Raw genomic sequence first — 20901 nt, 5'->3', positions numbered from 1 at the left:
TTTATGGACCTGATAGACTCTTTTGGTCTCACCCAACATGTTTCCGTCCCAACCCATAAAAAAGGTCACACCTTAGATCTTGTCCTCTCTGTCAATCTCCCTGTCAGCAATGTGGAAACCATGACAGCCCATACTGACTGTGACCATTATGCTGTGGTGTTTCAATCCTCTCTGTCTCAGCCCTCCACTAACATCCAATGTCCTGCACGCCTCTCACGGTTTTTCAGCGCCCAGACACCTGCTAAGTTTTCCTCTGCTTTTGCTGCCGCCCAAAACACCAGGGCAGGTGAGGTGCTGTCATCAGACCCAGAGGAGCTAATGTCCGTGTTCAACTCCACCTGCCGTTCTGTTCTGGACTCTATTGCCCCTCTCAAGATGAAAGAGCCCAAACCCAAGGCTGTGGCTTGGCTAAATGAGACCACCAGAGCAGAGAGGAGAGCATGGAGACAGGCTGAGCGGAGGTGGAAGAAAGATGGCCTGCAGGTCTCTCTCGAAATACTGAGGGACAGAAAGAAGAGCTACCACAGGGTGGTTAAAGCAGAGAGAGCCAAGTACTTTGCTAGTCTAATTGCAAATGCTCCAAACTCCAGAATTTTATTCAGAACCATCAATTCTGTTGTTTGCCCTCCTACTACTGCTATCCAGGATGCATCCCCTACAAAGTGTGATGAGTTTCTGTCCTTTTTCTCAGAAAAGGTCGACAACATCAGAAGAAACATCCCACCCCCCACCCGGGACCTAGCTGTTACTCTGAGATGCTCATCCACCTTCTCCGTGTTCAGCTCCATCTCCCTCTCATCCCTCTCCAAGATGGCCGCCGCTTTGAGACCAGCCACGTCCCCTCATGACCCCATCCCTGCCCCCCTCCTTAAGGAGGTTTTTGAGGCAGTTGGTCCTCACATCCTGTCCATCATCAACTGCTCCCTGGCCACAGGTATCGTTCCATCATGCCTAAAAGAAGCGGTGGTCCAGCCCCTTCTTAAGAAAGCCAGCCTAGATCCCACTATCCCCAGCAACTACAGACCCATCTCAAAATTACCATTTCTGTCAAAGCTGTTGGAAAAGGCCGTTCTCAGTCAACTGCAGCCTTATCTCCAACACAACAACATACTGGAGAAATTCCAGTCCAGATTTAGGGCCGGCCACAGCACCGAGTCTGCCCTCTTGAAGGTGTTAAACGACCTACTCCTCATCGTTGACTCAGGGAAATGTGCTGCACTGGTTCTCCTGGATCTCAGTGCAGCATTTGATACTATAGATCACACCATCCTCCTCGACCGCCTCCAACAGGGGGTTGGCATCACCAACACAGCCCTGTCCTGGTTCAAGTCCTACCTCAACAACAGGACCTTTTCAGTGAATATAGCCAACCATTCATCCTGCCGTGTCAACCTCACCTGCGGGGTCCCTCAGGGCTCAATACTGGGTCCCATCCTTTTCTCCATCCACATGCTGTCCCTCAGCCAAGTCATTCATCGCCATAAGATTTCCTTCCATTGCTACGCAGATGATACTCAAATCTATCTTCCACTCAGGGCAGACGATCCCTCTGGGCTGGACCGTCTGAAGGACTGCTTGCGGGACATAAAGGAGTGGATGTCACAAAACTTCCTGCAGCTCAATGACACCAAGAGTGAAATCCTTCTGATCGGCAACTCCACCTCGATCAGTCAGATCAGAAATAATCTAGGATGTTTGTCCACACTTAAAAGATCCCACGTCAGAAAACTTGGGGTCATATTTGACACAGACCTCAAGTTTGACAAGCAAGTGAAATCTGTTGTGCAATCCTGTTTTTTCCAACTGCGCACAGTATCCAAAATCAAGTCCTTCCTCTCCTCCAGCGACCTACGGAGGGTCGTACTAATGCTCATCTTCTCCAGACTGGACTATTGTAATGCCCTCTATGCCAGGGTCACCGACAAGACCATCCACAGCATGCAGCTAGTCCAAAATGCCGCTGCCAGGCTGGTGACAGGCACTAAGATGAGGGAACACATTTCTCCTGTCCTCTCCTCCCTTCACTGGCTCCCAGTGAAGCGCAGAGTGAAATTCAAGATCCTCACGTATGTCTTCAAAGCCCTCAATGGTCTCGCCCCAGCTTACATCAAAGATCTCCTGGACCAACCTACCAGCTTCAGGCCTGGTCGCCGGCTCAGATCTGACAACCAGATGACCCTGAAGGTCCCACGGTCAAAACTTGTCACAAAGGGAGACCGTGCATTCTCTGTGATGGCACCTGGGCTATGGAACAAGCTTCCTCTGAACATCAAGTCCGCCACCACCCTGGACTCTTTTAGAGCACAGCTTCAAACGCACCTCTTTGTTACAGATGATCTATAATTTATGTCCTTGTCTTGTGTCTTAAATGTAGTTTCATTTTGTGTCTCTGCAGTCCCTTGTTTTTGTTTGTCTCTTTTTGTACCCGGGCTGCGCCCCGGGCTGATGTAACAGTTGGTTGGGGGGCGCATTATAAATAAAAATAACATAACATAACATAACATAACACTAGACTATTTGGTTAGTTTATGTGTATGGCATATTAACATTTGTTTATTGTTGCTGCTGGTATGGTACTGTAGGCCTACGTTGTAGATAGGCGTGGCATAATTGTTTTTCTCCTAGAGCGGCAGAAGTGCACGTGCCCGTCCTGGTCTAGACCCACGTTAGTTTGCCTGCAAGGCGAGGGGTCAGAGAGGCCAGTCCTTCTCTCCTACACACACTGGCTGAGTACCTGGACTCCCCCTACACCAGGATTCTGTTCACAGACCTCATCTGCTTCTAATACGGTACACACACACACTGCTGAGTCCCCTTCATGAACTACAGGTCAACACAACACTGATCTAATGGATTGAAGAATTCCTTCATCACAGGCCTCAGTACGTAGCTGTAATAGTTCTAGATGGAGCATCTCCCCATCCTCTTCTGGGTACAGCATCATGGTAACAGAGAGGAGCCGACACTGATCAAGTATGCAGATGACATGACACTGGTGGCCCAGATAAGCAGACATGCCAACTGGTTAAGGGTGAGAAAGAGAGACGGAGGCCTGAGCAGAGAAAAACACACAGCTGCTGGGGGGGATGCAGGGATTTATTTATTATAAGCTACCAAATGATCATTTATTGGATGATTTTTAGAATGACCCTGGTGCTGGTCACAATCTAACAGAATTACAAGAGCAAGATAAAGTTCAAAGTACAAATTTAGTTCTGTGGCTCAGGAGGTAGAGCAGATCATCCAATGACCGTAGGGTCGGCGGTTCAAATCCCGGCTCCTCCTGTCCACATGTCGAAGTGTCCTTGCGCAATAACCCCAAATTGCTCCCAATGAGCAGGCTAGCATCTTGCAAGGCAGCTACTGCCATTGGTGTGTGGATGTGTGTATGAATGGTTTAATGAGGCCATTGTAAAGTGCTTTGGATATAAAGTGCTATATGAGTGCAGTCAATTTAATATTATTAACCCATTTAATGCAACGTAGGCTATCAAAGATACTGCTCACATTTACAAAGGAAATGAGCAAAAGGGCAGCAGCCCCACCAGTTACACAACTATTTGATGAGCTGAATTAGCTACTAGCATATATCCTACTCCTACCTGACGCAGTGGTAAGAATAAAACAGTTCACATACAGAGACGAGTCACATCTCCAATTGAATCCATTCCGCTTTCATTGCGTGAGAACAGCTAAGTCTCTGAAAATCCATAGCAGGTTTTGCTCGTTTCCCTGCTGCGGTTACCTTGCAGTGAGAGAAACACAGCAGACAAACAGCTGAGTGATCGCCCAAGAGTGGCAGGAAAAATAAATGTAATTTGAGAGATTAGAAAAGTGTGGGGATAAAGCCTATATTTTGAAATGTGAGGGGGATATGTTCCTGGGCTTTACGACTGCAGGTAGGCTACTTTTGGGGGTTTCAGTTGATCTTCTCTATGGAGGTTTGTGGCTGGCACGCACTTCCACACAGCACTGTGGCATCTTGGCTTTTTCCAAACAGCAGGTCCCAGACTGGGCTTGCGCTGAACTGTGAGTAGTGAACTGAGTTTGAACTCAGTTTCGCTTGCTGCTTTTTAACTGACTGTCAATATCCGCGCATACAGATCCAAACATACATCCACAGTATCAGATTCTCACGCTCCACTGGCTCAATCCCAATGTCCACACTCACAGACTCACAGATTTATTATCTTTCTATGTAAGTCGCTTCAGGCTCTTGACCCCTTCCCCAAAATCTGATCTGCACGAATCACGTAGGTGACCTATTTTGGATTCAAAACAGCAAATTTCACCAAAAAGTGACAATTGTGCATGTCTGGATAAGGAAGGAGCAGTCACTGTCCACATACTCTGAGTATGTCAACACCCTGACCTCCCGGATGGAGGAGAGCTCCTTGGAGCTGAATGTCTCTGAGACTAAAGAAGTGTTCTGCAGGGGGAGCCTCATACCTGACGCCCCAAATGTTCTTCCTCTAGCCCCGAACCTTTTTAGTCCCCCCAAAATCAAAACGATAGGGAGAAAACAGACACCAAATACCCTCCTTAACATACACAAATCACCCCCTTCAAATCAAGCAGGAAGATGAAGTTCGAGTCAACACACTCACAACAACAACCCCCCCCCCCCCCACACACACACACAGTAGCACAGAACGGCATCAGCTCACTATCAAACATCAAACCCATCTGCCCCCACCGTACAAATTGCCACCCCCAGACCCCACACCCTCTCAAACTCAGCCACATTGTTATTGATCACAAAATAGGTGTATTCTACCCTAAGAAGCAGAGACCCTCCCCCTAACCACCTGGACTGGGTCCGTGGCCCCGCCCCTCTCACCTTATTCCTCCCTGTAATCCAAATGGACAACTTAGCTCACCCAAACACAACATTGAGCTAAACACACTTTGCCCTCCTCCTGCACGTGTACTGTGGGCCCAAAACAAACAGTTCCTTAGAAAACACAAACCCCAACCTCACACATGAGGGCTGTAACAGCACAAACAGAGGAACAAGACGTGCACAAACAGAAAACACATGAACCACCGTCTCCACCTCCCCACAGTATGGGCCCCCCTCCCCCACCCCGGGGTCAAGCCCGGCCAGAAAGCGCTCGGTCATCAGGGCCCTGTGCACCACTCTCCACTGCAAGTCCCCTGTCCTTTTAGGGATGGGGGGCTTATACAGCACCCACCACCTGAACCTCACACTGCTCCCCCCACCTAGAACCCCCTGCCACTGGTGGAACCCAACCCCCTGCAAGACCCCGACGTTCCTCGCCTTCACACATGCCTCATACAGAGCCCTCCCCCTCACCTGTCTGAGTTCACCAGGCTCCTCCGCCTCACCTGTCTGAGGTCACCAGGGTCATACAGAGCCCTCCCCCTCACCTGTCTGAGGTCACCAGGGTCCTCCCCCTCACCTGTCTGAGGTCACCAGGGTCATACAGAGCCCTCCCCCTCACCTGTCTGAGGTCACCAGGGTCATACAGAGCCCTCCCCCTCACCTGTCTGAGGTCACCAGGGTCATACAGAGCCCTCCCCCTCACCTGTCTGAGGTCACCAGGCTCCTCCCCCTCACCTGTCTGAGGTCACCAGGGTCATACAGAGCCCTCCCCCTCACCTGTCTGAGGTCACCAGGGTCATACAGAGCCCTCCCCCTCACCTGTCTGAGGTCACCAGGGTCATACAGAGCCCTCCCCCTCACCTGTCTGAGTTGACACACACACACACATTTAAATACACTGGCACTAAACACAAAACACCAGGTTAGAAATCTAGGTGTCATAGTCGACTCTGATCTGAACTTTGAATCTCATGTCAATAACATAACTAGCGTATCTTTCTATCATTTAAGAAACATGGCAAAAGTGCAATCCTTCCTTTCAAAGGCCGACACTGAAAGACTTATGCATGCATTTATAACCAGCAGACTGGACTATTGCAATGCCCTCTTTTGTGGCCTACCAAAGAAAACCATCAATCGTCTGCAAATTATACAAAACACCGCGGCACGAGTCCTTACAAAATCCAGACGGAGGGCTCACATCACACCCGTCCTGAAGGCTCTGCATTGGCTACCCGTCAGCTTCAGAATAGACTTCAAGATTCTTCTACTGGTTTATAAATCACTCCACAACCGTGCTCCAAAATATATGACTGACATGCTTGTTAGATAAACACCAGCAAGATCCCTGCTGTATGGGTTATGTTCATGTTGTTATATTGAATGTGAGCTTCTATGCTGCTGTATGGGTTATGTTCATGTTGTTATATTGAATGTGAGCTTCTATGCTGCTGTATGGGTTATGTTCATGTTGTTATATTGAATGTGAGCTTCTATGCTGCTGTATGGGTTATGTTCATGTTGTTATATTGAATGTGAGCTTCTATGCTGCTGTATGGGTTATGTTCATCAGAATGTATTCATTCTCATCATGATCTGTGTTTCAGGTGACCATCTCATGTGACACACAGGAGTCGATACGTTCAGTTACAACCACTGCTACTTCAGCAGGTTGACATTGTGGAGGTGGAGGACGTGAGCCTGTCTTCTGTGGTGTTCTGAGAGGTCCAACACCTGGGTGTCCCAAGTCAGTGATAGCTTCAGAGTAGTCAAAGCATACTAGAGAGAAGTTATGTCCTCTGTTTGAACCGTGCTGATGTTGTTGATTTAGTTCACACTAAAGAGTACATTTTGATTCCACTTACCAGTATTTGAGCAGTTTGTGGATTACTGTGCAATCTGTATGAGTGTGTGTATGTGCTTGTCTTTGGTGCATAGAGGCGAACCCAAATGGGCCCCCTAAATATATGCGGCCCCCCCAAAAACCTAAATGAACAGGTTCTCACTGCCTCGTAACTTCAGCCCCTGATGCTTTTCCCTCAACCCCTAATGATTTGGGATCCTAGCAGCGCCCCTGTTTTGTACCTAATCCACATTTGTATTTAGTCTTGATTGTGTCTTTGTTCCTTCAATAAAGGACCCACCCACCACCTACAGTCTGTATATGTCTGTATGTAAGCTTTGAGATGATAGTCACTATTTTGTCAACTCTACTGTATGTACTGTAGTCCAAAGATAATTTCTCAACTTGAATGTTGATGCTCAAAACATCCCTCTTCAAGGACAGAGATGTTCAATTACTTAGACATTTAAATCCCATCATTTAACATGTGAATATGCTCAGGGATACAGACCTCAGTTTCTCCAGTTTGCAGTGTGGACTCCCCAGTCCAGCAGAGAGCAGCTTCACTCCTGAATCCTGCAGGTCATTGTTACTCAGGTCTAACTCTCTCAGGTGGGAGGGGTTTGAGCTGAGAGATGAGGCCAGCAGAGAACAGCATGTCCCTGTTAATCTGCATCCACTCAGGCTGAGGAGACAAGGACAAGTATTAGCAAACATTTTCACCAGTAATCAGTGCTTTGAGAAAGCGTGTTTTCATTGGCAAAACACATTTTCAGTCTAATAAAGTACAGAAACGGGTAACTTCACTCTTCACTTCAGTCTTCTGTGATAGTAGCTTTGCTTTCTGTATAATTTAACTGTGACAAAGATGACATTTATTCTACAAACAAACACTGCTACACTAGTGGTGAAAAGGAGGAATGTCAGCTATATTGTCTTGCTCTCTCAGACTGAATTATAAACAGACTGACTCATTCTGGAGCTAGGAGAGAGAGTGCTGCTGCATCTTATATGTTTTAGTCATGAGCAGGTTTTTCATTCTTCTAATGAATACTCAGCATCCATAGAAATGTATGTAAGGCCTTTCCTGATTGGCTGGACACTATGGACCTGAGTCAGCTTGGAGGGTGCTAAGGCTCTTTGGACAGGACATGGGCAGTGCCTGAGCCTCTGATGTTGGAACTCACAAAACGCAGCGGCACCGTGGTGTCAGCACAGTGGCGGGATCCACCAACGTGTTTTCATGCAGTATTGCACACTAACCACCAGGAGGCATCGTTGATCAAGAAGCAACTAGTGGCAGCAGAGCGTGTGACAATACTGTTGAGAGACTGGTAACTTTAGGCTGGAATGTAGCCTATTCAGCGAAACTATAACTAGCCTATATATAAACTATAATTACATTACATTTGAGATGCACAATGTATGTACATGTATAACAACTGAGAAAGCATCCTATAGTGATGTGAACTTGTGATTATAATGTGGAATGCAGAAGAGAGACTGATTGGTTGAATGATGAATTGAATGAATGAGCTGAGGGAGGCCTAGTGTGTCCATAGGAAAGAGACTCTACAAGCCACCATGCTGATGTGAGATACGGGATTTTGACAAAAATGTGAATTTATCCGTTTACTGAAAGACGAGCGATGTCAAGTGGGGAGCAAAAAAAGAGCGAGCCAACAGATTCACTAGGCCAGTGGTTATTGGAACAAAACTTCTTTTTTGAATGGGGTTATTCTATAGGCTATTAATTCTACATTAATCTCATAGCAGTGAGCACTGACATGACTGTTTAAATCAACAGCCTAACACTTCTATTAGCCCATCATTGTTGTCAATAGCGTAGCCTAATGGTCCTGTTCCCGTCTCCATGCCCCCACGCTAGTTTGGACCCACTATTCAAATCTCCCTCAAGACCTGTTAAAACAACCTGATGATAGAACAAACAGTACTGTTGATGGGGCCTAGTCAACTCCAATGGGCAGTCTGCATTTGAATCGAGTTTATCCCCCAAACAGGGAGAAAGGCATCACCTTTATATATATAAACCTTAATTCATCAAGAAAGTATCAACAACTAACATATAACCACACACTGAGGTTTCACTCCTAGTTTACAATGAATGATGAAGTGAATGATCTGAGGTAAGCCTGTATGCTAAAGGCAAGAGACTCTACAAGCCACCATGCTGATGTGGGATACTGTATTTTGACACAAATGAGCTAGTGTGAATGTATCTGTTAATCAATAGGCTAGGCCTAAAAGACAACCACCGAGCACTTAAATGTCAATTTGACTGGACTCAATCGCTATTAGCCTTTATGACGAGTATACTCACTATCATTGTGATTATGAACACTTGGATTAACAATGGCCTATTATCATCGAGGGACCTCATTTCAATGTTGGCAAGCATACAAAGACATTAAATATACAATGAATAAATACTGTAGCACTATAATGCAGTAGTCTATGCTATGAATTTGATCAGAGCTGCTCTTAGCAGGACTGGCTCAGAAGAAATGCATTTAGCGTACAGTTTGACCAACATTTACTGGATGGCTGACCATAGTAGACAGTCAAATAACGTATTAAACAAGCTTAGACTAACGTTTAAGAAGTAGGCTACCCTACGAAAAGAAGGTATTACAGTATGTTATTTTATTGCCATGCAGGCATGGGTTCTATAACAATTCAACTAAATGTAGGCTACTTTGTTCCTATAGGAACGGGAAATCAGCAATACTTGAAAATGGAATACAAATGCACTTGTTTAAATTAATTCCAATATACTATATTCATGGTTTACAACCATTCGTCTCTTACCTGTACCTAGATAAATAAATAATAAGGTGAACAGTAGCCTAGTAATAATAGGCTATAATATAGTTATCCCAGCAGCGCAGATAGAGATTACAATTAGAACTTGGATTCAATATTACTTTAAAAGCAGAGAATGCGCACCAGACATGGAAGACAAACAGGGATGGAAATGTATTTGTTGATGACTGTTGGCGTTGGTTGAATCCTCCCCTCCCCCCAGCTCATCAAGTGTATTTGAATATAAACAGCATTGGGAAGGGGGAAGGGCAGTCCAGTTCCTCCTGTGGCTGTCTAGCTCGCTAGCTACGGTCAAGCTGTAGGATAAATGCATTTCTTCTGAGCCAGTCCAGCTAAGCTCTGAGCAACTCTGACATGATCAAATTCATCACATTCCTGGATTAAACAGCTCCAGTAGAGATATTCTACTATAACCAGAGGGCATTACAATATCATTCAAAACTAGATCTATTGACTGCATGACCTGTTAGTCTCCGGCTACCCCCCCCTCGTCCGCTGTGTGCTCACGGAGTCTTGGTGCACGACCCTCTCTCTCTCCAAACTCATCGATTATGTTGAGTCGCTGCGCTCCCCATGCAGTCTGCCACATAATTAGGGGTAGGATCAGTAGGCTACATGTAGGCTACATCCTCTCCCCCTGTCTGTAAAGCATATTGTGTTGTCTTTGTATATGAAATGAGCTGTAATGATTTAAGTGATCTGACTAATAATCAGTTATTGCAGTGGTATTGAAGTAGGCAGAAACTTCACCTTTTTGTTGTTTTCCATATACTCAGTTTAGGCCACAGTAAACTCTGACCTTTTGCCTAGGCCATACAGTCTGAGGGCAGAGAAGGTGAAGGAAGGTTCTCTGCTGACCAGTTCTTCTGTAAGAGTAAACAGCAGCTGCTAGAATTGGGTAATCAGACATCGGAGACATCTAGAATGTCCGGTCCCCTAGCAACGGTCTAATCTTGACCTGGCTGATCGACAAATGACTAGATCACTGTACCATTGCAGCCTATCACCATAATCTGAGATGTCACATGACGCCCCCCTGGTAGAGTGTATTTAAGAACCACCGGGCTGCTTAGCCGAGGGCAGCTTAGCTTAGCTTCTTAGCCTCCTAGCCTTGTAACCTGTTAACATGCTAGCTTGCTAGCCCCTTAAGCCGCTCAACAGCTGTACCATAATACTGCATTCTTCATGCTACATTCTTCTCTAATTTCCTGGCTTCTACTTCCACTTCTCCTTCGACAACAACTCGATATTGTAACAATTGGCATAACAATGTAATAATTGTACTCAGCCTAGTTATTGTATCTGGGCTATTGTTTTGTAACACTATATGCTTATTGATTAATAAACCCACGTGATTCATGGCTTCAGGTAATCCAACTGTCTGTTAAGATCTGTATACATAGGATATACATCAGTATTCTGCTCGATTCCTTTATATGACCACAACGGACAGATGTTGAACCCAGAACAGTAAGGTTATTAGCAAACATTTTCATCAGCAATCAGTACATTAACAAAGTGTGTTTGCATTGGATAAACACATTGTCAGACTAATAAAGTCTAGAAAAGGGTAACTTCACTCCTGAGTCTTCTGTGATAGTAGCTTTGCTTTCTGTATAATTAACTGCTAACTGTGACAAAGATGACATTTATTCTACAAACAAACACTGCTACACTAGTGGTGAAAAGGAGGAATGTCAGCTATATTGTCTTCCTCTCTCAGACTGAATTATAAACAGACTGACTCATTCTGGAGCTAGGAGAGAGAGGAGAGACAGAGAGAAGAGGAGAGAGAGAGGAGGAGCAGAGAGAAGAGAGAGAGAGAGAGGAGGAGCAGAGAAGAGGAGAGAGAGAGGAGGAATAGAGAGAAGAGGAGAGAGAGAAGAGGAGAGAGAGAGGAGGGACAGAGAGAAGAGGAGAGAGAGAAGAGGAGAGAGAGAGAGAGGAGGGACAGAGAGAAGAGGAGAGAGAGAGGAGGGACAGAGAGAAGAGGAGAGAGAGAAGAGGAGAGAGAGAAGAGGAACAGAGAGGAGAGGAGAGGAGAGAGAGAGGAGGGACAGAGAGAAGAGGAGAGAGAGAAGAGGAGAGAGAGAAGAGGAGGAACAGAGAGGAGAGAGAGAAGAGGAGGAACAGATAGAAGAGGAGAGAGAGAGAGGAGAGAGAGAGGAGGAACAGAGAGAAGAGGAGAGAGAGGAGGAACATAGACTTTGACTTTTGATGCTCTTTAATGAGACATCCTTACAAAACACTAAACATCCCCCCCCCCCCCCACACCCAGTAGCACAGAACGGCATCAGCTCACATCCAACATCAAACCCATCTGCCCCCACCGTACAAATTGCCACCCCCAGACCCCACACCCTCTCAAACTCAGCCACATTGTTATTGATCACAAAATAGGTGTATTCTACCCTAAGAAGCAGAGACCCTCCCCCTAACCACCTGGACTGGGTCCGTGGCCCCGCCCCTCTCACCTTATTCCTCCCTGTAATCCAAATGGACAACTTAGCTCACCCAAACACAACATTGAGCAAAACACACTTTGCCCTCCTCCTGCACGTGTACTGTGGGCCCAAAACAAACAGTTCCTTAGAAAACACAAACCCCAACCTCACACATGAGGGCTGTAACAGCACAAACAGAGGAACAAGACAAACAGAAAACACATGAACCACCGTCTCCACCTCACCACAGTATGGGCCCCCCTCCCCCACCCCGGGGTCAAGCCCGGCCAGAAAGCGCTCGGTCATCAGGGCCCTGTGCACCACTCTCCACTGCAAGTCCCCTGTCCTTTTAGGGATGGGGGGCTTATACAGCACCCACCACCTGAACCTCACACTGCTCCCCCCACCTAGAACCCCCTGCCACTGGTGGAACCCAACCCCCTGCAAGACCCCGACGTTCCTCGCCTTCACACATGCCTCATACAGAGCCCTCCCCTTCACCTGTCTGAGGTCACCAGGGTCATACAGAGCCCTCCCCCTCACCTGTCTGAGGTCACCAGGGTCATACAGAGCCCTCCCCCTCACCTGTCTGAGGTCACCAGGGTCATACAGAGCCCTCCCCCTCACCTGTCTGAGGTCACCAGGGTCATACAGAGCCCTCCCCCTCACCTGTCTGAGGTCACCAGGGTCATACAGAGCCCTCCCCCTCACCTGTCTGAGGTCACCAGGGTCATACAGAGCCCTCCCCCTCACCTGTCTGAGGTCACCAGGGTCATACAGAGCCCTCCCCCTCACCTGTCTGAGGTCACCAGGGTCATACAGAGCCCTCCCCCTCACCTGTCTGAGGTCACCAGGGTCATACAGAGCCCTCCCCCTCACCTGTCTGAGGTCACCAGGGTCATACAGAGCCCTCCCCCTCACCTGTCTGAGGTCACCAGGGTCATACAGAGCCCTCCCCCTCACCTGTCTGAGGTCACACACACACACACATTTAAATACACTGGCACTAAACACAAAACACCAGGTTAGAAATCTAGGTGTCATAGTCGACTCTGATCTGAACTTTGAATCTCATGTCAATAACATAACTAGCGTATCTTTCTATCATTTAAGAAACATGGCAAAAGTGCAATCCTTCCTTTCAAAGGCCGACACTGAAAGACTTATGCATGCATTTATAACCAGCAGACTGGACTATTGCAATGCCCTCTTTTGTGGCCTACCAAAGAAAACCATCAATCGTCTGCAAATTATACAAAACGCCGCGGCACGAGTCCTTACAAAATCCAGACGGAGGGCTCACATCACACCCGTCCTGAAGGCTCTGCATTGGCTACCCGTCAGCTTCAGAATAGACTTCAAGATTCTTCTACTGGTTTATAAATCACTCCACAACCGTGCTCCAAAATATATGACTGACATGCTTGTTAGATAAACACCAGCAAGATCCCTGCTGTATGGGTTATGTTCATGTTGTTATATTGAATGTGAGCTTCTATGCTGCTGTATGGGTTATGTTCATGTTGTTATATTGAATGTGAGCTTCTATGCTGCTGTGTGGGTTGTGTTCATGTTGTTATATTGAATGTGAGCTTCTATGCTGCTGTATGGGTTATGTTCATGTTGTTATATTGAATGTGAGCTTCTATGCTGCTGTATGGGTTATGTTCATCAGAATGTATTCATTCTCATCATGATCTGTGTTTCAGGTGACCATCTCATGTGACACACAGGAGTCGATACGTTCAGTTACAACCACTGCTACTTCAGCAGGTTGACATTGTGGAGGTGGAGGACGTGAGCCTGTCTTCTGTGGTGTTCTGAGAGGTCCAACACCTGGGTGTCCCAAGTCAGTGATAGCTTCAGATTAGTCAAAGCATACTAGAGAGAAGTTATGTCCTCTGTTTGAACCGTGCTGATGTTGTTGATTTAGTTCACACTAAAGAGTACATTTTGATTCCACTTACCAGTATTTGAGCAGTTTGTGGATTACTGTGCAATCTGTATGAGTGTGTGTATGTGCTTGTCTTTGGTGCATAGAGGCGAACCCAAATGGGCCCCCTAAATATATGCGGCCCCCCCAAAAACCTAAATGAACAGGTTCTCACTGCCTCGTAACTTCAGCCCCTGATGCTTTTCCCTCAACCCCTAATGATTTGGGATCCTAGCAGCGCCCCTGTTTTGTACCTAATCCACATTTGTATTTAGTCTTGATTGTGTCTTTGTTCCTTCAATAAAGGACCCACCCACCACCTACAGTCTGTATATGTCTGTATGTAAGCTTTGAGATGATAGTCACTATTTTGTCAACTCTACTGTATGTACTGTAGTCCAAAGATAATTTCTCAACTTGAATGTTGATGCTCAAAACATCCCTCTTCAAGGACAGAGATGTTCAATTACTTAGACATTTAAATCCCATCATTTAACATGTGAATATGCTCAGGGATACAGACCTCAGTTTCTCCAGTTTGCAGTGTGGACTCCCCAGTCCAGCAGAGAGCAGCTTCACTCCTGAATCCTGCAGGTCATTGTTACTCAGGTCTAACTCTCTCAGGTGGGAGGGGTTTGAGCTGAGAGATGAGGCCAGCAGAGAACAGCATGTCCCTGTTAATCTGCATCCACTCAGGCTGAGGAGACAAGGACAAGTATTAGCAAACATTTTAACCAGTAATCAGTGCTTTGAGAAAGCGTGTTTTCATTGGCAAAACACATTTTCAGTCTAATAAAGTACAGAAACGGGTAACTTCACTCTTCACTTCAGTCTTCTGTGATAGTAGCTTTGCTTTCTGTATAATTTAACTGTGACAAAGATGACATTTATTCTACAAACAAACACTGCTACACTAGTGGTGAAAAGGAGGAATGTCAGCTATATTGTCTTGCTCTCTCAGACTGAATTATAAACAGACTGACTCATTCTGGAGCTAGGAGAGAGAGTGCTGCTGCATCTAATATGTTTTAGTCATGAGCAGGTTTTTCATTCCTCTAATGCAGGCATTCCCAAACTGTGAGGCGGGCCTCCCCCAGGGGGCCCCAAAGAAAGTCAGGGGAGGCGCGGAGGGATGGTTAGAAAAAAAAGAAGTAAAAATATGTTATTTATTTTTGAAATGTCTATGGTTTTTATGAATGAAACGTGATTTTAAAGGTCAGAAGATTGAAATAAATAATGGGAGAGATACTATAATATAATACTAAATTTGTGGATAGTGCAGAGAGAGCCTCCCCCCGCAGGCATGAATGTATTGTGCGAAAACGTCATAACGTTTACTAGCAGCAGGTGCCACCGAGCTAACTTAGCTGTGTAACGTTATGGGCTAGCTGACGCTGCCTTGCAAAATGGACACATTTGGGGGGTTGAGGGGGCGTGGGTGTGTCACTGTTTTCAGAGGGGAGGCCCACATTGGTGGGAGTTTGGGAACCCATGCTCTAATGAATACTCAGCATCCAATCAGCGTCCTGATTGGCTGGACACTATGGACCTGAGTCAGCTTGGAGGGTGCTAAGGCTCTTTGGACAGGACATGGACATTTACCAACATGCTATAGCCTACTTAAGCAATTGACCACGAGAGGCAGTGGGTTACAGGGGATTTTACCACAGCTACGGGGCGTTGTTAGAAGTATAGCTGTGGTAAAATCCCCTGTAACCCACTGCCTCTCGTGGTCAATTGCTTTTCTTCAACGGTTACTACATATATATATTCACAAAAAACACTCAGTAGTAACATTCAATCATTTATTTACTGATCATTCTTATCATTTTAGGATTACAAAATCTTCGGCGATGGGCTATAGTTCTGAATTAAATGGTTGCCAGGCAACATAGGCTATCTCGCCTATTTGGGTTGGCCTTGTTCACATAAGACATAAGGCATAATTCGGGTGGTTCACGTTTATTTGAATATTTCCAGCCATGGTGCAGTTATTAAAACAGTTCTCCAGAGCACTCGTTTTTGCTGGTAGGGGTGTGGAAGTGTTGGAGTCGAACTAATGAGTGCGTTATTGTAATAGGATACAAAAAGGCGAGGTTGCTGCGAGTGGTTGCTACGCAAAGCATAGCATACCGCTTGATTTTATCAATGGCCTCGTCAATGAGATTAACTAATTGTTATGCGGTCGCAGCCGTGGGTTACAGAGTATTTTACCACGGCTGCTAGCCAATCAGAATCAAGTATCCAAACTCTCTGTTGTATAATTACTACTTGATACTTCATCATGTAAACCTAGGCATGTTTTACACATTGTTTATTTGCACTCTTGTGTATTGGAATTTTGTGTATATTTTGTACCCAATTTACATTTGTATTTCATGTTGATTGTGTCTTTGTTCCTTCAATAAAGGACCCACCCACCACCTACAGTCTGTATATGTCTGTATGTAAGCTTTGAGATGATAGTCCCTATTTTGTCAACTCTACTGTATGTACTGTAGTCCAGTGACCTACAACATTCCTAGCCTTCAAACCAATAAGCCAACCTCAAGAGGAGAAGCTTCTCAAACGTTTAATTTGATAGCCTACAGTATACAGCATGTTATATTTTGATATGGGGGAAATGAACACCAACAGCTAAAAATACAGGTTTTAATCTCAATGTTGATGTACAGGCCTAGAGGATGATAGAACAGTCAGCTCTCAGCCCGCTGCATGCTGTAGGCTACATGGACCAATACAGAACATAGTCACTACTGATCACTTTTCAATCATGTGTAGGAGCCTACATGAAATGAATAGTGAAATTAAAGTCCTATGTTGCAAAAAAGGGCATTTTTAACTTGTGGCCATCCACAATGATATGAATCGATAACTGACGCAGCTTCTAGGTGATGTGTCCGTTGGTAGCATACGATTTAGAGAAATCAGGAGTAGGCTAGTTTGGGCTAGTTTGCTGCACCACGACAGAGGTGACTGCATTTGCACCTTTTCCTGAATAATAACGAGGAATGAGGGTAGGAAAAATACCTGTTTCCATGGCATTTGTGCTTTCAGAATAACTGATTCAGGTTCACACCTTATGGGCCTCTATACATAGATTACACTTGACCAGTATTTAGTCCTTGATCTTGAGGAGGGAGAAATAGTGTTGGTGTTTCCATGGCAGAGAGCTCCCGTTGTCAGAGCCATAGACAGAGCTGCCAGCCGTGTAGGCGAGGGATTGTTGATGCATTGCGCACGGGTACTTTCTAACGTGTTACTCCTCACTGGATGTATGTATGGTGCAATGTGAGGAGGTGGAAACATGCCAAGCGCTGAGTTAGCAGTTTTTAAAAGTTATAGGGGGGTCAGCTCCAGCTGGTTCTGACCAGTTAAAGACCGGAAATCTATTTTAGAAGGTCAGAGAATAGATGGGAGTAAGAATGCCTCACTGACTAAAACTCATTACACATAACATATAGGGGAGACACACAGAGCTCAGTAAAGAGCATTCGTGCAGAGCGAGGTGCACGCGTGATCACACACAACAACAGAGCTGCAGAGCACGGGAGAACATAAGAGCACTGAGAAACTACCACACAGCTCTCCCAGAGCACGGGAGAACACGAGAGCACTGAGAAACTACCACACAGCTCTCCCAGAGCACGGGAGAACACGAGAGCACTGAGAAACTACCACACAGCTCTCCCAGAGCACGGGAGAACACGAGAGCACTGAGAAACTACCACACAGCTCTCCCAGAGCACGGGAGAACACGAGAGCACTGAGAAACTACCACACAGCTCTCCCAGAGCACGGGAGAACACGAGAGCACTGAGAAACTACCACACAGCTCTCCCAGAGCACGGGAGAACACGAGAGCACTGAGAAACTACCACACAGCTCTCCCAGAGCACGGGAGAACACGAGAGCACTGAGAAACTACCACACAGCTCTCCCAGAGCACGGGAGAACACTAGAGCACTGAGAAACTACCACACAGCTCTCCCAGAGCACGGGAGAACACGAGAGCACTGAGAAACTACCACACAGCTCTCCCAGAGCACGGGAGAACACGAGAGCACTGAGAAACTACCACACAGCTCTCCCAGAGCACGGGAGAACACGAGAGCACTGAGAAACTACCACACAGCTCTCCCAGAGCACGGGAGAACACGAGAGCACTGAGAAACTACCACACAGCTCTCCCAGAGCACGGGAGAACACGAGAGCACTGAGAAACTACCACACAGCTCTCCCAGAGCACGGGAGAACACGAGAGCACTGAGAAACTACCACACAGCTCTCCCAGAGCACGGGAGAACACGAGAGCACTGAGAAACTACCACACAGCTCTCCCAGAGCACGGGAGAACACGAGAGCACTGAGAAACTACCACACAGCTCTCCCAGAGCACGGGAGAACACGAGAGCACTGAGAAACTACCACACAGCTCTCCCAGAGCACGGGAGAACACGAGAGCACTGAGAAACTACCACACAGCTCTCCCAGAGCACGGGAGAACACGAGAGCACTGAGAAACTACCACACAGCTCTCCCAGAGCACGGGAGAACACGAGAGCACTGAGAAACTACCACACAGCTCTCCCAGAGCACGGGAGAACACGAGAGCACTGAGAAACTACCACACAGCTCTCCCAGAGCACGGGAGAACACGAGAGCACTGAGAAACTACCACACAGCTCTCCCAGAGCACGGGAGAACACGAGAGCACTGAGAAACTACCACACAGCTCTCCCAGAGCACGGGAGAACACGAGAGCACTGAGAAACTACCACACAGCTCTCCCAGAGCACGGGAGAACACTAGAGCACTGAGAAACTACCACACAGCTCTCCCAGAGCACGGGAGAACACGAGAGCACTGAGAAACTACCACACAGCTCTCCCAGAGCACGGGAGAACACGAGAGCACTGAGAAACTACCACACAGCTCTCCCAGAGCACGGGAGAACACGAGAGCACTGAGAAACTACCACACAGCTCTCCCAGAGCACGGGAGAACACAAGAGCACTGAGAAACTACCACACAGCTCTCCCAGAGCACGGGAGAACACGAGAGCACTGAGAAACTACCACACAGCTCTCCCAGAGCACGGGAGAACACTAGAGCACTGAGAAACTACCACACAGCTCTCCCAGAGCACGGGAGAACACGAGAGCACTGAGAAACTACCACACAGCTCTCCCAGAGCACGGGAGAACACGAGAGCACTGAGAAACTACCACACAGCTCTCCCAGAGCACGGGAGAACACGAGAGCACTGAGAAACTACCACACAGCTCTCCCAGAGCACGGGAGAACACGAGAGCACTGAGAAACTACCACACAGCTCTCCCAGAGCACGGGAGAACACGAGAGCACTGAGAAACTACCACACAGCTCTCCCAGAGCACGGGAGAACACGAGAGCACTGAGAAACTACCACACAGCTCTCCCAGAGCACGGGAGAACACGAGAGCACTGAGAAACTACCACACAGCTCTCCCAGAGCACGGGAGAACACGAGAGCACTGAGAAACTACCACACAGCTCTCCCAGAGCACGGGAGAACACTAGAGCACTGAGAAACTACCACACAGCTCTCCCAGAGCACGGGAGAACACGAGAGCACTGAGAAACTACCACACAGCTCTCCCAGATGCTGACACGGTGAAGTCCACATAGTGTCAGCTAACAAGATAAGCGCTGCTTTAGACAGGGAGTAAACATTTATATATACAGTAGGACCCCACTCATCCGAACTTCAGAGATCCGAACCTCCCGGTCTACCGGACAGGCTTAAAAAACTTCTTCTTTTTTTTTTTGAGCCTGCTATCTGGTTACTGGTGGGATTTTCATTACAGTACTGTAGGCCTACTTGCATTTAAATCTGTCATAATAAACATGTACTGTATCCTACTGTGAATAAAAACAGAACTGTATGTAGACCTACATGTTGCCTGTAGGCTGTAGCCTACTGTCACGTTTCATTTCTTTGTTCTAATGTCGAGCACAAAACGCAAACGAGTCTGCTGCGCGAGAGCTGCATTCCTTGGCAGCCAGAAAGCGCGTCAGCAACCTGAAGAAGAGGAGCATCGAGTCATCTTCCCAGTTAATGGACTTCAGGAACACAGACGTGTTTTAAGCATGTAGATTAGCCTACTAGGCCTACTGTATTTGTTAAATAATAGCCTACAGCCTAGGCCACGTTAGCCTACATCGGTTGTTTAGGCTGCAATAGCCACACGACAACTTGTCTGTCAATTCATTTATTTATTGATTGATTATCATTTGCTCTAATTGTTATAATGTTGTTGTTTTTTAGGCTATACCATTTTGTTCTGCGAATACAGTAGCCTATCGATGCAGCGTGGGCCTCATTTGAGAATAAAGTAGGCTATTTGATCAAAGCATGCACTCAAGTGGAAATTAGTTTATTTTATTATAGGCTACTGTAGGTCTATTATAGGCTAGGCTATATGAGTTTAGTTGGCTATTTGATTGCAATTTTGATGCATTTTCACAAGTAATTAAGGGTATTTATCGGTCTATTATGAGTTTTTATGTAACAAGTACCACTTATTGAATTTGGTGCATTTTAACATGTTTCAGTCATTCGGACATTTCAGAGATACCAGAGATACGAACGACCTTCGGTCCCATTGGGTTATTTGATCCAGCCTAGTATCTTTGTCTATTTTTATCTATCCATCTAAGGTATCTATTTTTATCTATCCTCTATCTCCCCACCCTGTGCACCATCATGATTGTTTGTGCTGTCCCTGGGTGCTCATCGGTGAGATGACAAGTCACTCTTTAGTTTTCCAACTGTGTTGGATTTAGAGAAACAGTGGTCCGTGTTTTTGGTGAGCCGTGGTGGAGCAGTCTGGAAACATACCTTCATATGAAACATACCTTCATATGAAACACACCTTCATATGAAACATACCTTCATATGAAACATACCTTCATATGAAACATACCTTCATATGAAACATACCTTCAT

The 20901-nt window shown here is 46.4% G+C and overlaps 1 protein-coding gene across 1 annotated transcript in view; it reads right to left on the bottom strand.

Moving 5' to 3' along the window:
* Window positions 1-20901, bottom strand: part of LOC311328383 (NLR family CARD domain-containing protein 3-like) — a gene marked incomplete at its 5' end in the record, with an annotated part of 62403 nt that overhangs the window by 26021 nt on the left and 15481 nt on the right. Inside the window, 2 exons of the mRNA XM_084462358.1 lie at window positions 7201-7374; window positions 14434-14607. Coding sequence (XP_084318484.1) covers window positions 7201-7374; window positions 14434-14607 — 348 coding nt within the window. The remainder of the gene's footprint in view (window positions 1-7200; window positions 7375-14433; window positions 14608-20901) is intronic.

This window comes from Borostomias antarcticus, assembly GCF_949987555.1.
Source record: "Borostomias antarcticus genome assembly, contig: scaffold_58, whole genome shotgun sequence".
NCBI lineage: Eukaryota > Metazoa > Chordata > Actinopteri > Stomiiformes > Stomiidae > Borostomias > Borostomias antarcticus.
This window is presented reverse-complemented; position numbering and strand designations above follow the sequence as displayed.